The following is a 17,605-nucleotide window of genomic DNA, read 5'->3' on the forward strand; positions in this document are numbered from 1 at the left end:
AAAATATTTAGTATGTTATTCACTGGTACACTAAAAACCTGAAGAAAATGAAATTAGTTCTCCAGTTTACATTAATGGCATTAGGGATAAATCTATACTTAGTTTTGCCTATGCTGCCATCTAACCAGATAATCAAACAAGACAGAGGACCAAATGATGAAAGAAGACATAGGAGATCCAAGAACGGACCCTTGATTCAACTTGGTAAGCCAAAAAGTGGAAAAGCAGAGCAGATTGATGACTATGATATTAAAGATACCATTACTTAAAGAAGTTAAGAGTAGTTCAGTATTGTGGGATCTTGACTATGATGCACCAACTTGAAAAGAGGATTGAAAGCGGTGCTGGTTATTTTTTATTTCTATCATCAGATTGAAAGAATAGATAATTCACATGGTAAGTTCCCGTGCGAATGGGATCACAGATCCCAAGCAAAGTATGGACAGAACATTGAGTCGCTATGGAACACGTACAATGCAGTCCTGTGCAACCCCAACAGCACAGTATCATTAGAGTTATACAATAAATTACAGGATAATTTTACAGCATGAGCACCTAGATCCACGACAGCCTTTAACACCTAAATGTCCAAGACTGTGATCCATAGTTTCCCCACCTGATCTATTTAGGTAAGAGGATGTAGTTGTTTAAGATTTTGTTGACTGAGTTCTTTTAGATTCTAGGATACTGCTGCTATGCTTACCTATCAGATCACAGATACGTGACTTAGAGTTTACCTCAAGTATAGCTTTGCTCTGACTATACCTTGTAAGGTACCTCATCTGATAGGTACTCTCTGAATATATGTAACAAACCAAGGGCATGGAAAAAATGGACAGAATACAAAACAGCAGTCATGAACAAATATTTGGCAGGTAGTAAGGCCTACTTTTGATAGGGCCGTTACATTTTTAGATGACAGAGACAAAAATTCTGGATCACTTTCCTTGTTTAGACATTTTATCTTTGTAAATCCTTAATTCTAATAGAAAAAAATTCATTAGCAGTATGGCCCAGGATTTGGGGCTCCTCTGCCCTTGGAGTGTCAGAAAATTGAAGCCACAGGTTCAGTCCTCACTGTGTTTAAAAAGGGCTTAAAACTTAGGACTAGCTAGATGCCTGATTCTTCTGACAAGAATGTCCTGAACAAGCAAAGGAAAACAGTGTCTAGGGAAGAATTGGCAGACACTGACACATTTTCTTTAATTCAGGTGGTTCTTGTGACTATTTGGTGTGAGATTTGGATAGCAAAGGTCTGATAAAATGGACCTTATGTGGGTCAAACTTGACTTATGGACCATTTCATGGTCTATTATTTGGCAGAATAAATTAATAATACTGATTAAAGACTGCTAGCATTGTAAAATACCAATATAAAGATCAATTTTTTGAAAACTCTCATCTAAGACTAGTCCTTGACAGCTGGGAAAAAAAGAGTGCACATTCTATCTACATAGAATGGATTCCCTAAAAAACATTTATGTCAGAAGGATCTGGGTGTCCTAACAGCCAAAAAATGCAATTGTGAAAGGCTTACTGTGGTCTGTGGGTGAATAAACAGCAAATAGAGTCAATGTGAGAAGATGATTTTCTGTCCATGTATGGTATTAGTGAGATCGGTTTTGTCTGTTCTTGATATTCTCCTCTTAAAAAGGATGCTCAAAAATGTGATGAAGAGAACCATAACAATGATGTGAGGGCCAAATGAGATGTGTGACAGGAAGACATTAAGATATTTCAAGTTTTTAGAGTATAAAGAGGTGAATATGTGACCTGATAATGGTGGAAAATGCAGAAACAGCAGGTAGCAAATAGTTCTTTATCTTAATTGGGTAGTGCACAAATAGTGCCAGGCACACTGCAATTAAAAATTATCATAACAGTAAGTTTGAGTAGCTATGGGGAAAACCAGTCCAAGGTATCTGCTAGATTCATTATTCTTTAATTAATCAAGATTACATGCCTTTCTAGCAAAAATTCTTCAGTCAAGTGTAAGTGAAACTCAACAGTGGGTAAAGAGGTGAAATGTAATGTCCTGGAGGGTAAAGGAGATGACTATATGATCAGTGTTCCCTCTCCTGCCTTGATTTCCATGGCAATATGCTTATAGTTCTTTGTGAGAAGCCATGGTCTTATTGCTAGTACTTTGTCCAACCTGCAGATGCTATTTGGAGAACTCATGTGCAGACTTGGGTCCATGAAGGCAGGGCTTACTTAGAGGATCTAAATTCAGGATATTAATTCAGAGGAAGAGATGAGGACTGCTGGAATTTGTTCCAACTGTCAAAAAATTTCAATACCTGTAGTAAGAGAATCTATATTCTTATCATTCTTCTTCAGAAACAATAAGGATTTACTGCTGTTATTGATGTGTTCCCTAGAATTTCCCAAAGTGTATGATTGAATACAGCATAGCCAAGCATTGTGTTTGTCTTGCAATACAATGTCTGCATGATGTAGTCATTATATTTGTTTCATTCCAACCTTCTTGGATAATTCAGGAGGTGAGGACAGAATATTGGCTCATCAGTACATAATAGGATGCTGAACTCAGGAGCCTTGAAGGCCATAAGAAGAGCTAACTGAAGTAATTATAAGTAAATAAACTTAGACATAGAAATACATAGAAGGTGTAGCTGTTGTGTCCTATGTTTTGAGCTAAAATCTAATGTTTTCATTTATAGAGATAATCAGATTGTACTGGTCAAGGACATGATAAGAGTCATGGGGTTTTTTTCTTTTCCTTTTCTTTTTCTTCCCCTCTTTTCTCTATTAGCTTTTTACATCATCTTCCAGACCCAAGATCCTGATGAGCTGGGTAACTTCCACAACTACCCCATGTCACTTTTAGCACCTTTGAGCTCTTCCTCACCATTATTGATGGACCTGCCAACTATGAAGTGGACCTACACTTCATGTACACCATGACTTATTCAGCCTTTACTGTTATTGCTCCTTATGCTCAACTTGTTCATTGCCATGATGGGTGGCACCCAGTGGAGAGTGGCTCATGAGCAGGATGAGCTTTTGAGAGCACAGGTGAGAAAACTGTTCAGTTATGTAACTCCCTGTTGTGAATTATGAAGAGTGTGTTCAAAAGGACAGACTGCTTGCCAGTCCTGGAAGGAGCAGAGTTGTTGGGGCGTTGACAAGTGAGGCATGGTCAGCTGAGAAGAGTTGTGGATTTTCTTATAGAGGGAAGAACTGAATTCTTATGAGCAAAGGTAGGGCTAGACAAGGAGTCTGTGTAAATTTTTCATTAATTTAAAAGTGATTAGAAATGTGGATTTCATCTTTACTACATTGGTCTCATGGCAACTATGGAAATACTCTATTTCCTCTCTTTCTGCATCCCTCAATGCCTGCAAATATTTACTTACTTATATATTTATTTACTGCAGGTTGTTGTTACTACTGTCATGCCGGAGAGGAAGCTTCCATGATGCCTCTGTCCTCACACTGGAATCTGTGTCCAGAAATGTGGTCTAGGGAACAGAAGGAATCTCAGGTAAATTCTGTTAGAGTAGACAATTAAACACAGTAAATTCACATGTGTAAACCCATCAGGAAGGACTAGTCTGTTCTAAGAGGTCAGACCCAGTGAAACAAACCACATAATGCAGGATGGGATTGTTGGGATCTGATTTGGAGTTCTGAAATCGGAAGCTGTACAAGAACCAGGAAAAAGATAGAAACAAGGTTTTAAAAACCTTGTTACATTATATTAGGTCCCACTCCCACACCTCAAGTAGAGATTTTTTATCTACAGTTCATCACAAAGTGAGGAACACACATCATGAAGTGAGGAACACATCTTATTATAGGGGTCCTAAGTAAATGTCTCAGCATAGTCACAGTCCCATAAACCATCACTATTAGAAAATGCCTCTTCATGCTCAATCTTGAGTATCATCCAACTCTTTCTCATTCACTCCCATTCCTGAATTGCACTCCTTTAAATAATTCCTATGTCCTACCTGTGTCTGGGGATGATATTGGGGTGGCATGGAAAGTAACTCACATTGTTTGACCTTGTCAAACAAAGATTATGGATGAATATTACTGCTCTCACATAAAAAGCATAGCAAATTCCTTTCTGAAGGGAAGGCATCATCTCACAGCCATAAGAAAACAGACCACACCTAGGTCTGTGGTACTGAAGGCTGAACTTACAGTTCAGCTTGCCAATTGTGCCACATTCTGACTGTGGCTGGATAAGAGAAGTCTCAAGAACAGTTCATTATTTTATGATATATATTTGCATGAAGTTACTCAACCTAAGATCCTCAGTGTTAGCTTAATAACTTAGTACTATTTCCTAGAGACATCTAAAAAGCATGCTAAATTTGAATAAAAACAGTCTACCAGTCCTAACAATAAACATCACATCTTCACTAACTTCTGTGTGCACACAGTTAAGCAGCTGTTCACATGATCCTAAGTATGTTCCTAACCTGACATTTAGTTTCCTAATTGATAGATTTGATAGACTGATCTTTCAGTTTACAATAACATTTCACCTCTCAAACAAATACATTGCTCCTCATTACAAATCGCAGGCACCCCAGCTGTTGGACTACTGCTGTTTTTACTGTCTTTCTCTCCATTGGGGAAAAACACGTGTTTATCATCATCATTATTATTATTGTTGTTAGTTTGTTCTTGTTATAAGTCTGTAGAGATGACAGGATAAAACAGCAACAGTTTTGCAACTTAACTTATAGTAGACACATTAGGGTACATTACAGTTACTGTCCTTTTTAACAGAGCAGGTCTAGTAAATCTATTTTTAAATGGCTTATTTCAGATAGTGCCTCCTCATTCATATCTGTCAAACTATCTGGCCACTCTGAATAAATACAATTTTCTTATTTTTAATCTGTTCACCTGCAGTCAATATGATTCAAAGAGGAGTGGAGTCTGTTCTCAGCAAAAGAATTAATTATAAATGATCAATCTGTTACAGCTGTCCAAATGCATGGACAGTAGTAGGTTTGTACAAAAGTTATCAAAATGCAATGAAAGAGAGTTGCATAGATGTAACTAAAATTCTAGTTTTAGCTAGCAGCGTGTCCAATTTCTAGTGCCACTGTAAACTAGAAAAAAATCCAACCTTAGCATGGCCTAAATTTAAGGGATTAGTTTTCAGAAGCAAACAACATTCTCACTGTTAGCTAAGCACACTTGGTCTTGTATAAGAGACATAAATAACAGACTTTGGTCTAATAATAATAACTCTATTAACTAGTTGTGGCATAGATGTCAACCCATTGTATTCATACTTGTGAGCTGCTCTTACAACAGTTGACTAAAAGACCACATTATGCTCTTTGTTCAAGGAACAAAGGTCATGGAAGAAACTAGAAAGAAATCTTGATATGTCTTCATGACTCTGCATGTTTCAACTGAGACTATTTCAGGAAGAGAGTTTTCTCATCACCCAAAAAAGGGAGACTAGATATATAAACTACAAGGCTTTTTGAACTCAGTTAAGCCTTCTTTTTTGTGTTTCAGGTAGCAGAACACCAGGGGGAGTAATTCTTTCGAGTTACAAAACGGCAAGCTCTAGAAGACACAGTGATTTCTCATTAGCTCAGTGCAGCCCTTTCAGTAAACACAGAAGTCGAACAGCTTCATACACAGACCATGATGATATTGAATGCCATAACAAAATGTAAGTTCTGAGGGAGGTGCCATTTTTTCCATATAGATTTAAAAAGTGAAGGATTAGACTAGCTTTTTAGTAGGACATGAGGTTTGCTCTTTCATGCTGTTGTAATGACATCCAAAGATACAAATTTACATGCGATCTACAATCCTTAGGATGCTCGATACTCATGAATAGTTGCTAGCATGGAATACATGTGAACAGCTCATTGCATTGTCCCCTCTAGCATCAGCTGGTTTCAGGGAAGAGAAAGAATGAGTTTTGTCCTGAACCCAAATCTATTGCTTAGTTACACCTCTATGTGTAAGAGCTGTGTGGCTGACTGCTGAGAAAGTGCGCCAAAGGCAGGATGGATTCAAGCTGGTTATCTTCACTTAGACTAGCCCCCACGTAGATTTGTTGGCTGGAATCCCCGACCAGAGAAGATCCAGCAATAAGGACAGCTCTACCTTTGTCTGCTTATTAAAGTTAAGTTCCTTGGTGTTGCTCATCATTTCCTACCACACCCAGAGGTTTCATTCAGCTTAATAACATATGAATTGTCTGGGACTAAGGAAGCTACAGCAGCTTCTTTCCTTCTTTCTTTCAGATAGTCCCAAGTGCTGAATATATTTGTACTAAACAGACAGATTCTTTGAGCTCTCCTTCAGTAGCATTAAACAACTTGTGCTGCCTCAACTAGCCCTAATACAGTGCTGTCAAAGTATGCACTAAGATTACATCCTTGAATTTTAAAAAACAAAAAATAGGGACTGCAAACCATATAGTTTGCACATGCACTGAGGATACTTGGGTGCCAAACAGAGAAATCACTGTGTAAGTCATATTGACATTGAGCCTTTCTTCACCATTATTTCAAGCATGGGTGCAAAAATCTTAGCTTCCTGCTTGTCTTTGAATACTCTGGGTGAGCAGGGCCTGCTTTTGATATAAACATGCCACGGCTTAGTGAGGCAGGGGTTGCACAGACATGTAGCTCCTGGCTAAGAATTCCACTTGGCTGCTGAAGCAGCATAGGTGTGAACTTGCTTGCCTGATGTGCTCTGACAGCATGATACATTAACTGACATGCTGATGCAGACCTAATTGTCTGTCTGGGAGGCTGTCCAGCAACAGACACCAAAAAGGCACGTGCAAAGAACCTCATCAGGAATAATTACAAAACAGCTTGCCTTAAGGTGAAGTTTCTTCCTGTTTCCAGATAGTGAAATATTGCTGTTCAAGCAGAAGAGATATTAGTCTTTGCAATATATTTTTTCCAACTATAGTTATGACTCTTCTGAGTTTTCATACAAATGCCTAATGCCCTCCTGAAGGTCTACACATTGATACCTGTGCATTTAATTTACTTGGTCTTCTTATGCACTATATATTATAGATATATGGAGTAAATGTGGGCAATAACTTGTTAATCTTCCATTGCTTCTCTGGCAAAGAATATGGGTCTGTAAGATTTTTTTTGCATTGTTTCTCACTCTTCTGATGAAGGACAGATGTCAGGTACCTGGATGAGTCCCACTTCTTTCCCTTCTCATTCTCATCCCTACCTGATGAGGGTGCTCATATACTACAGGACATCCCACATGATGTCTGTGGAAACAGAATGTAGGATTTCTGCTTTCACATAAGATTGAGAAAAGTGAGATTAGGATATTTCTAAAGCTTTTGCCATGACTGCCTTTCCTCCATGCTTGCAGAGTTGAGGACCAACATGATGACAAATAACACAAGATGCATTGCAGCACAAGAACATTTGCATCCCAAATTATGGAAAAAGTTAAATACGCTGAAAAGAGGGAATCCCCTGGGAATAAAGAGAATTGGGAGACTTCTTACAGAAAACAGTTATCCTTTTGCACTCCATGTGTGACCCCAGCCTAAGTTTCCCACTAGGCTGAAAACAGGCCATAGGATATGAACTAGATCACTAATTTTTGCACTAATCTTGACCACCCAAGGTATGGAAAACATAGCCTGCTGTGTTTCCCCAAATGGCCCACCGAAATTCTAGAACATACTTATATATAAATATGTGTACATGCATTGTTGTCCTTTGGTGAATATATATGGAAGACCACATATTCCCCTCAACATCTTGTGCTCAATATGCTTTCTGAAGAGGACACCACTTGTTCAGTCTCAGATGCTGTAGGTGGGGCTGATAGTCAGTCAGCATACATAACTGGATTTGTATTATAAGTTTGTAGAAACACCTTAAAAAGCAACAGACTCAAATTTTCTGGGGTAGGACTCACCTATCTAGTGATGTGGTTCTGTTTTTTTTTAATCTTCACACTGTCTTTGTACTGCTGTGAATGTTTTATTCTTATTCCCTTGTATTGTTTTTGTATTAACTTTTTATACCTTGAAAGAATGCACTGCTATTCTCCTTCTTCAACTAAAAAGAATTAACAATAATATTGCTCTAATGGTGTAATAGAGTCTGAACTATGTTGGCTATTCTGACACAACTATTCTGGAGCACCTCCTACCATATTGCGGGACTCTTCAATAACTGTTAAACATGGATTCTCAGTCTTCAATTACTGAGTTGACTGGCGGAATCCTTAAATCCGTAGCAGAATTTGTGCTATTCTAATCTTGACAGCTGGAGAAATACAGTAAGTTCATGACTAGTTTGCAGTGAGCCAACAGATGGGCACAGATTGGAAGAGCTAGGGTTATTGCCTCTTCTAGACACAGAGAATGTATCTTTTTATGTAATGTCTTCATTGGGGTCTTGCTTAACAAAGCCATTTCCATTTCCCTTCCTATGTGTTGGTGAGGTGGACAAATGTATAGTTTATTAGTTTTCCCCTCAAGCTCAGTTTCGTGTTTTCATACTCCTGCACAGGGAGATACAGCCCTGAAGCTCTGATCCTCCTCAAAGCAGATCTTTCCTTAAGGAGGTACTAGTCTGTCTGAAGGGAGACATAAGCTCTGTCATTCTGGTCACTCTCATGCACCTATACCAGACTACATAGTTGGTCCCAAGGACTTTGTTATTCCTTTCATGAGGGCTGAAGAGACTTATGGGACTGGTACGCTTCCCTGATCACTCTTGACAAGAACTTGTGAAAGAGTTTCACCTTCCTTGTTCCAGTTGTCTATTTGGAGTTGACTACTGCTGCTCTGCGTTTTCTTCAGAAACAATATTCAACCAGCTGCGTCCATTTATGTAGCTGCTTAAGGTGAGAAAAAGACCAAGTATTTTTCAACAGCAAAGAGCTTCAGATCTTTTTTTTCCCATGCTCTTCAATGTCTGTAAGGGGGTCAGAAGAGGGAAAACCCCCAAATTCTGGGTGCTCAGGATTTCAGAATATCAGAATATTATGCCTTTCCTCTCAGGAATGGGTTTGTGAGGACCAGAACCTATTTGTTTCCCTCTTCACTTGCAGATCCAGCAGGATGGATTCTAGGAATCCTTACTGTTTCATTCTGTTGCAGTACCATAGAGTTGTGTAGAACTAAGGACTTGCTGTTCCTGGTGTCAGCACAAAGGATTAGTAAGTTTCCCTCCTGGATCATGGAGTAGACCCAAGAACTGCACAAGAAATAGCATAAAATTTTGAGCCCTTTACTCTCAACCTCTTTACCAGGTGACATTGCTTACATATTGTGTGCTAACTGGAACTTGAGTTCTGGACCAAGCTGGCATACCAAGGGATAACTTTCTGCTCATCTCCCTCTGAGTAATAATCTCTCACATCATGATGGCATTCTTTTGGAAAAAAACATAATTTTTTTGTTGCCTTTATTATGTTTTTGTAGTTTTTCTGGGCTCTCAGCCATCGATAAAGCCTGCTGTTGGCTTTGTAGCTTTGTCTGACACCTTTTGTTGGCAGAATCAACAGGTGCTTGTGATCTATCCAAACTATTATTCCATCTCCTCCCCATGTTATTATAACTTTCCCCCCTTCAATCTATTCCCAGTGTCTGATGTCAGCCACATTTAAATGCCACCAGTTATTTAGCTCTGCTTTCTAATCATGGGAAGGCTTTGGTTTTGTTCATGGAACAGGACATGTAGTGTGCACTCTCTGGGTGCACTAAGTCTTCAAGTAGCATACTGACATGTCTTTTTCTTACAGTGAAAATCCCTCTGAATTTCCCCAGAACCTTTCCAGAGTTTGAGACTAGTGGAATAAGGATGGTGTAAACATCACACTTCAACTGGTTCAAGCTGATTCAAATGGACTCGCATGAGCTGGATGCTGTTTAGAATCTTTTTCTGGTGACCAACGAGGGTGATGCCAATACGCTGGATATCTCTGCAAGAGAATAGAGGATGTGGAAGGTGTTAAAATGGGTGTCTTGTTCTGAATAGTCACAGAGCATTTCCCTGTAGATCCAAATCAATGTGTATGCATATACATGTATGTGTATCTTTTTCTGAGAAACAGTTGACAAGGCTTCTACTTTTGCTCAGCAAATGTGTGTGGGTGGAAGGGGTGTCAGCAGAACTTGGCAGGTTATGATACAAAAAGAAGCAGTGGAAGTGGGACACGAAAATGATCAGAGTGCTAGAAGACCTCTCCTAATGAAGAAAAGCTGAGAAAGTTGGTGTTGTTTAGTCTGGAGAAGAGAAGGCTCCAGGGAGATCTTATTGCAGCCTTCCAGTACTTAAAGGGGGCTTATAAGAAAGATGGAGAGAGACTTTTTACCATGGCCTTTAGTTACAGGGCAAGGGGCAATGGTTTTAAATTGAAAGAGGGTAGGTTTAAACTGGATGTAAGGAAAAAATTTTTTACAATGAGGGTGGTGAGACACTGGATCAGGTTGCCCAGAGAAGCTGTGCATGCCCCATCCCTGGAAGCATTCATAGTCAGGTTGGACAGGGCTTTGAGCAACCTGATCTACTGAAAGTCGTTCGTGCTCATGGCAGGAGGGTTGGAGTAGATGATCTTTAAAGGTCCCTTCCAATTCAAACCATTCTATGATTCTAAGAATATTCTCTTTCCTTGCTCCTGTCTTCTACATAACACTTCAACCCAGTATATGGTGCAGTTGGTTCTACACATCTCCTTAAAAGTGGTTAGTACCTGTGACAGCTGTCATGGAAGTTCTGATGTAACAGTCTCTGCAACACTGACAATACATTTTGTAGTGTACACGAAATCAGTATTAGTACTTATAGAAACAGATTAGAAATATACAGAGGTATGGAGGGTGTCCAGAGGCCCTAATAAGATGTAAGAGACTGCAGCTACTTTGCTCTGGCTTCAATCTTCTTTTTCATGTGTATGTATTCTCCATATAGCCCGTACTAAATATTTCTCATTCTGCTTTCACTTTCTCCATGGGAAAATCAGTGTCTGGTATCTTCTGCTCTCTGCCCCTCTACTTACTCCAGAGTCATGCGTGATATGACATCAAATGTAATCAGACCAGCCTGGTCAAAATTCTCCTTGTAACGGCCCATCTTGATAGCATCCAACCACTCATGGGCATTGCTGAGTGAAGGGAAATCCAGAGGACGGTTGCTCAACAGAGGCTGAGATGGTCTGCAAAAGAGGCAGGTTCTAAAAACCCAAGTTATCAACATTAGCTGACCACACTAGTAATGTCAGAGTTATAAGAGGGAGAGAATGCAACTTCTGAGTAGCACAGAATGGAGCAGAACAATTATATTTGTTCTTCATAGCCCGATTCCTAAAGTTCCACCTTGATGCCCTGTTTCTAGACCACCTGTGTTCCCTTTTCTGCCTGAAAACAAGCTACCCAATCCAAGATATTGATCCTTCCTTCCTGTTTTATACTCTCTCAGGCACATTCTCTTCTTATTGCTCCAGATCCTTCCACACTTTCTAGGTTTAGACTTGTTAGCTGGGCACAATTGCAGTGAGAAGGTTTCTGAGGCACAGAGATGAGACCTTATAACTTTTTAACTTTATGACTAGTTGTTCCTCTGCTAGATGCACTCCTTGGATCAGAAAGTAACCTATGAGATGAGTGCATTGTTTCAGCTCCAACACGCATCAGGTAAAAGCATAGCAGTAAAAGGCCAAAGAAATTACTGTTTATACATGGCATTTGCTCTTTTGTGTGTCATCTGAATCTGTCCCAAAACTGTAACTCTCTTTATGTGCTGTTTTTTTAGTAAACTGGGTATGACTTCAGCTGTGGAGTACATTGCAGTGAGACAAGGTTTATAACCACGGCAAAAAACCTTCCAGGCCAGCAGATGTAATTCTGTCATCAGCCCAACAGCCATCTATCTTGGTGACTTCTCCTTTGCTGACCTCCTGCCTCTGGTTCCATCAGGCTGTAATGTGCAGCTGGGAAAATATGGGATGCAAGCTGCAGTTCTAATTAGTTTTAGCTACAGATTTCCTTCCCTCCATAAGCTAAGGTCTTCTCTTCCTTCATCACCTCTTGTGATCACACATTACTGTGTGATCACAGAATATCTTGTGTAGCTGCACACAGATGTGTCCCTCCCTTCATTGCTTAAGATCCTTCACTCATGTTCATCCTCAGTGCATCTCATCAAGAGATTCATCTCCCCTCACATTCAGCACTCACAACTCCTCATCACCTATTAAGTGAATCAGGATATACAGTTCTTCCAACCCTCTCCCCCATTTTTTTCCCCTTCCTATTTGTTCCCAGTCTTAGATGAGAATGTCGGAAAAAATAGTATATAGCCTGATTTACTGCTTTCTTTTCCTCATGATACCTACCCAGAGACAAGCGCTATTATTTTGCACTAAATCCTCATCTCACCTGCTGCTCCCAGTGCCAGTGGCTTTGAGGGCAGATGGCTTGCGGATCATTTTATCTAGGGCACTGACTATTTGCTCAAATTTGGGTCTCTGCACCCGCTCCTTCTGCCAGCAGTCAAGCATCAGTAGGTGCAAAACAGTTGGGCAGTCTGGGGGTGGTGGCAGGCGATAGTCCCGGTCAATGGCATTAATTACCTGTAGGAAAAGAAGAAAAAAGCTTTATCACAGCTGGGAAAATAAAAGATAACAAGCTTCAATCACTTGGTGGTGTATGACTTTCTGCTACTTGAATTGATACAGGACAGAGAGGCAGATGTATATTCTCACCACTTCTAGAACTTACATCCTGATTGGACATGTCCCAGTAGGGCCTTTCACCATAGGACATCACCTCCCACATGACAATGCCATAGCTCCAGACGTCACTGGAGGAGGTGAATTTGCGATACTGGACAGCTTCAGGGGCAGTCCAACGGATGGGGATTTTGCAGCCCTAGAGAACAGTCAGAGAGTAACCAGAATGTTAGTAAGTTAAGAACTATTTGTGAAAACAGCATCACTGAACTAATCAGATGCTGGTAGCATGATACAAGTCTGAGCATGGAGTGCCAGTCCAGTTGATGTTGTTTGTAGACATTGTTGGTTTAAATTCAAACTATGCTGAAGGTTTGTTCTATTGACAAATATAGATGAAAAAACAGAATCATGCTCCTTTGCTGCTACAAATCACATGATGATTTTAACTTTTATAGTTCTTTGCAGCATCTGAGAGGTAGCAGATAGTCTACTTCTCCTGAAAGTCACAACCATTTGGAAATCTAAAGCCATTTAAACAATCCCAGCCTGCAACACTAAGGACAGATACACTGACTGGCTAGCATTAACTCCTTCTTCTTTCCACCTTGACCTCTCTGACTGCAGGTGTGACCTGCCAGATGAAATAATCATTCAGGTGCTGGTTCTTCAAAACACATTCAGTGACTGAATTCTTCATGCCCTGCATAACAAATAGAAGTTTCAACCCACCTATTATACTCCCACTCCTTTTGTGGTACATATAACAGGTGCCAGAGCTTCATAGGCAAAAAGTTCATTTGATGGTTTGTTGTAATCCCATAAACATACTTATGCCAGTTATCTTTCCTGCAGGAAAAAACCCTCTTTCCTCAAAGCTTGGTGGGACAGGACTTCAATCTCTCCTTCAGTTCTTTTTACTTTGTGTAAGAAGGTAATAAAAGGGGAAAGATAGCACCCACATCAGGTTATGAGATTTGTCCTATTCACCATCGTTCCACAAAGAATGGCACTGAGACTCCATTTCACATGGCAGAGTGGATCAGATCTTCAGTTACTTTTGGGTTTTTGCTAGTTTGGAACAGATAACCCACAAGATAGAAGGCTCTGTGCCACTGGTCTCTCTGTTATCAAGAGGGACTAAAAAAGGTACACCAAATTGAGGAGGCACACAGAAAAATTGTAGGTGGCAGCACTACAGTAACTCACTCCATAGTGGTAACTCACCATAGCTCCGGTATAGGTGGGATTTGAAGCATCATCCTCCAGAAAACGGGACAAACCAAAGTCTGACACTTTGCACACAAGATTACTGTTGACTAAGATGTTACGTGCTGCCAGGTCACGATGCACATAGCTCATGTCTGAAAGGTAGCGCATGCCAGCTGCAATCCCCCGTAGCATTCCCACAAGCTGTAACACACTGAACTGTCCCTCCTTCTGCTGCAAGTGAGGAGGCAAACATAGGCTTTTATGACCACAGAACATGAAGCCAACGGGGAAGACTAACAACGAGCAAGGTAACAAGGTTGATTTATGAAGTTAAAGAACATACATCTTAACTTCAGCCAAAATCTGAAGTTTCAGGGACAGCAAATAAGAAAGGAAGGTGGGCTTAAGGCAATGAATCTCAAATGAAGGCAGACACTGGTGATCTTTTCTGAAGACAAACCTCATCTTGTGACCATATCCTCCTTTAGCATCCTATGCCTAGTCTCATTAACTACTAAGATGGCTAAATGAATGGGAGCAAACAAATCTACTCTTATTGTTTTAAGATCATTACAATGGGTTCATGTGTTCTTCAAAATGTACCTGCCAAAGCGATTGTGGTTGCATTAGCGTCTGAATCAGTAAAAAAAAAGTAGTGAAGCATCTATACTACAAAAATGTCTATATTTATATTTCATTACTAGAAAAAACACTGGAAACCCAGAGTCCAAAAATAACTACAAGTTTCATTACTTCATTACGATGTTGAAACTTGAAAACATTCAGCAGAATAGAGTCTGAAAAACATTATTAGAAAGGCAAACTTTGGAACATGTACATAAGAACTAGAAGGCTGTGCAAAGATAAACAATTTAGTACTGTTTACCATTAATTATTTGAGCTGGAGAGATCTAAAATAATGAAGATATTTTATATGATGGGTGAACCTTTGGAATATATTCACCATGTTGGCCCAAAACCACTTACTCTGGTAATTTGTTATTATTTCTATTGCACCTGAAGAGGCAACTGGGGACTTATAGAGACAGGAGTGAAGAAGAAGGACAGGCAAAATTATCAGATCTGAGACTGGCACACAGCAAGATGAAGAGGTAACGATTGTGGGAGACTCGGGTTGTGGTACCCTGAGGAAGGAATCCAGTGATCCATTCTCCATGAACTCTGTGACAATCATGACTGGTCGGCTCTTGGTGACCACACCCTCCAGATGGATGACATTGGGATGCTCAAATTGCCCCATGATGCTGGCCTCACTCAGGAACTCCCGCCGCTGTTCATCTGTGTAGCCTGACTTCAGGGTCTTAATAGCTACTGTGTATTCACGCTTCCCTGGGTGTTTTAGGCGCCCAAAGCACACCTCTCCAAACTCTCCTGTCAGAGAGGGAAGAAACACACCTCAAGTAAGGAAACACAGCAAAGAATTTTAGTCAGGTGCGCCAAAACTTTCTACTATGGAAAACTCCAGGTGCTGCTTTGGAAGTAGGGCTACTAGGACTGTTTGGATTAAGGTAAAGTTCTTGATGTAGGCTCTGAATTTAGTTGGGTTTGAGGCTAAATCTTCAGCATTCAAAGGAAGACCTCTGAGTCTTCAAAGGGTATTTTAAACTTGGTTTGAAGCTAGCATCTAAGAATAAGTAGACTAAGATGGCTTTTGGTAAAAATGAAGGTTAGCTATCCTGAGACACTTGATGTACCATGGCTGGGTCCATTTCAAGCCAGTAGTGTGTAAGGTCTCAAGGTGAACAAGAAGGCACTTCAAAATCTGCAGATTCTCACACTACCTGATCCAATGACCTCTTCAATCTTGATGAAGGACACATCAATCTCCTTGGCAAATTCGCGAATAGCTTCATTGGGATCTTCATAGGTCGAAGGATCAATGTAATACTTCACTCCAAGTCCTGCAGTGGAGGAGAGAGCCCAAAACATCACGAGAATCAAATGGTGTTTGGGTGTTAATGAGTCCTGAAAAGAGACAGGCCCTTGCCATCTGTTGCTCAAGAACGCTTACCTCGTGCACTGATATACTGCTGCAGACGGTCTGTGTATGGAGTCTCTCGCCTTTTACTGCAGGACATAAAGGAGAGGAAAGTCAAAACACAGACAAGAGTCTCTCATAGGATATTGGGGTAGGCTTCTCAATGCAAGACTCAGATAATCTTTGAATTTAGAGGTAGAAGATGGGTGTTAAGATCCTGTCCATCTCTTGGTAACCAGTGCATGCTTGTTTTCTATGTGGTAGCTTTTATACCACTGTTTGCATCCCCACTTTAGATATGACAAAAGATAGGGCCTCCAGCACTATCCTGAAAAAAAATATTACAGTTTAACATTACTGTCTTGGAAGTTTTCTTGCTATTCAGGCTAAATTTGTGTTTTAATTTAATTTAATTAATACAAATTATTCTTTTCAATACCAGTCTAAACCATCTCCCATGATGCCTTTTAATATCTTCAAAAACATTCTAAGAGCCATTTACTCTAATGCTTAATTTGTATAAATTTAACCCACAGTTTACTTCTTTATTTTTCTTCCTGGTTTCTTAAAAGCATTTAATTTGACTATTCTTTTCATAAGTATGGTACCCAAAACAAACCACACAGATCAAGATGGACAGAAATCTGTTCCATGATGTGATTTTTACATGTGCAGATCAAAACAGGTATGTTCTTTATTATTGTAGTATTTATTGCATATATGAAACTAATTTCCAGTAAGTATAGCTCCTTCTCAGCACAGGCATTTCTCAAATTTCATTGTCTCCTTAAATGTGTGTGATTCAAGCAGCTTTTTCCCACATAATCTAGTTGTTATTCTTGATTTGCTCTAAATATATTTTCCACTTTCAATTCCTTTGTTGCCAACAATGTTCTCTTTTTTTTTTCCCCCAAAAAATGTACAATTCATGCTAGTTTAGTCTTTTCTAAATCATATTAATTAGCCCAGACTGTAAATCAAACCCTCTGGTATTCTGTAGTATCCCTGCTGTATGCACGAATTTTTGTCAACTCACATGCTTTACTGTTTCAGCACAAGACCTTCTAGCTGCTGATTCAATTAGCATCTGAAGACAAAATATCATAGAACATTATGTTACTTTTCTTTACTAGCATAATTAATTCTGTCATTCTAACAGGAAACTGTGTATTACTCTTACTTGTCAGGCTTATCTCTTTAAATTCTGCTAAGATTGCAAAACCACAGATAGTTCTACCTTCAAAATCTGTTCTTTCTGCTATGGAAGGAAGTTGGCTTTACTGGGGGCCTATAGCTAAGAGCTCTAACTGCTATTGCATTTGAAAGTCAGGTCTACATTCATGTGTTTTATAGGTTATCTCACATACCAATGGTTTTCCATTGTTAAAAAAACTGACTAGCTAAAATAGATAAGTGTTTCACATCGTATCTTGCCTGGACAATGTGTACCAACAATAATAATATCACATTTCCAGCTGCAACAAGAAATTGTGTTTTTAACAGTTCGAAGCTACAAAAGGAGGCAACAATGCAAATATAGCAATATTTGATAATTCTTTGCTTTCCAGAAAGAAAAATATTAAAAGATAATATACACAGAAAGAGAAAACAGTAGTAGAAAAGGGAAGAGAACAAAAAAGGAATAACCAAAACTAGATGTCACTTTCTAAAGCTAAGTAGTTTATGCATTTTTTTTTAGATCAGCAG

At 39.5% G+C, this 17,605-nt stretch overlaps 1 protein-coding gene across 1 annotated transcript in view; it reads right to left on the bottom strand.

Annotated features, from left to right (window-relative positions):
* Positions 1 to 9,224: 9,224 nt before the first annotated feature.
* LOC104626714 (ephrin type-B receptor 5) overlaps positions 9,225 to 17,605 on the bottom strand; it is a gene marked incomplete at its 5' end in the record, with an annotated part of 11,601 nt that continues 3,220 nt past the window's right edge. Inside the window, 8 exons of the mRNA XM_010294711.1 lie at positions 9,225 to 9,939; positions 11,017 to 11,172; positions 12,395 to 12,588; positions 12,737 to 12,886; positions 13,915 to 14,130; positions 15,044 to 15,291; positions 15,702 to 15,821; positions 15,932 to 15,987. Coding sequence (XP_010293013.1) covers positions 9,831 to 9,939; positions 11,017 to 11,172; positions 12,395 to 12,588; positions 12,737 to 12,886; positions 13,915 to 14,130; positions 15,044 to 15,291; positions 15,702 to 15,821; positions 15,932 to 15,987 — 1,249 coding nt within the window. The remainder of the gene's footprint in view (positions 9,940 to 11,016; positions 11,173 to 12,394; positions 12,589 to 12,736; positions 12,887 to 13,914; positions 14,131 to 15,043; positions 15,292 to 15,701; positions 15,822 to 15,931; positions 15,988 to 17,605) is intronic.

This window comes from Phaethon lepturus, unplaced genomic scaffold (genome assembly GCF_000687285.1).
Source record: "Phaethon lepturus isolate BGI_N335 unplaced genomic scaffold, ASM68728v1 scaffold3559, whole genome shotgun sequence".
NCBI classification, from domain to species: Eukaryota; Metazoa; Chordata; class Aves; order Phaethontiformes; family Phaethontidae; genus Phaethon; species Phaethon lepturus.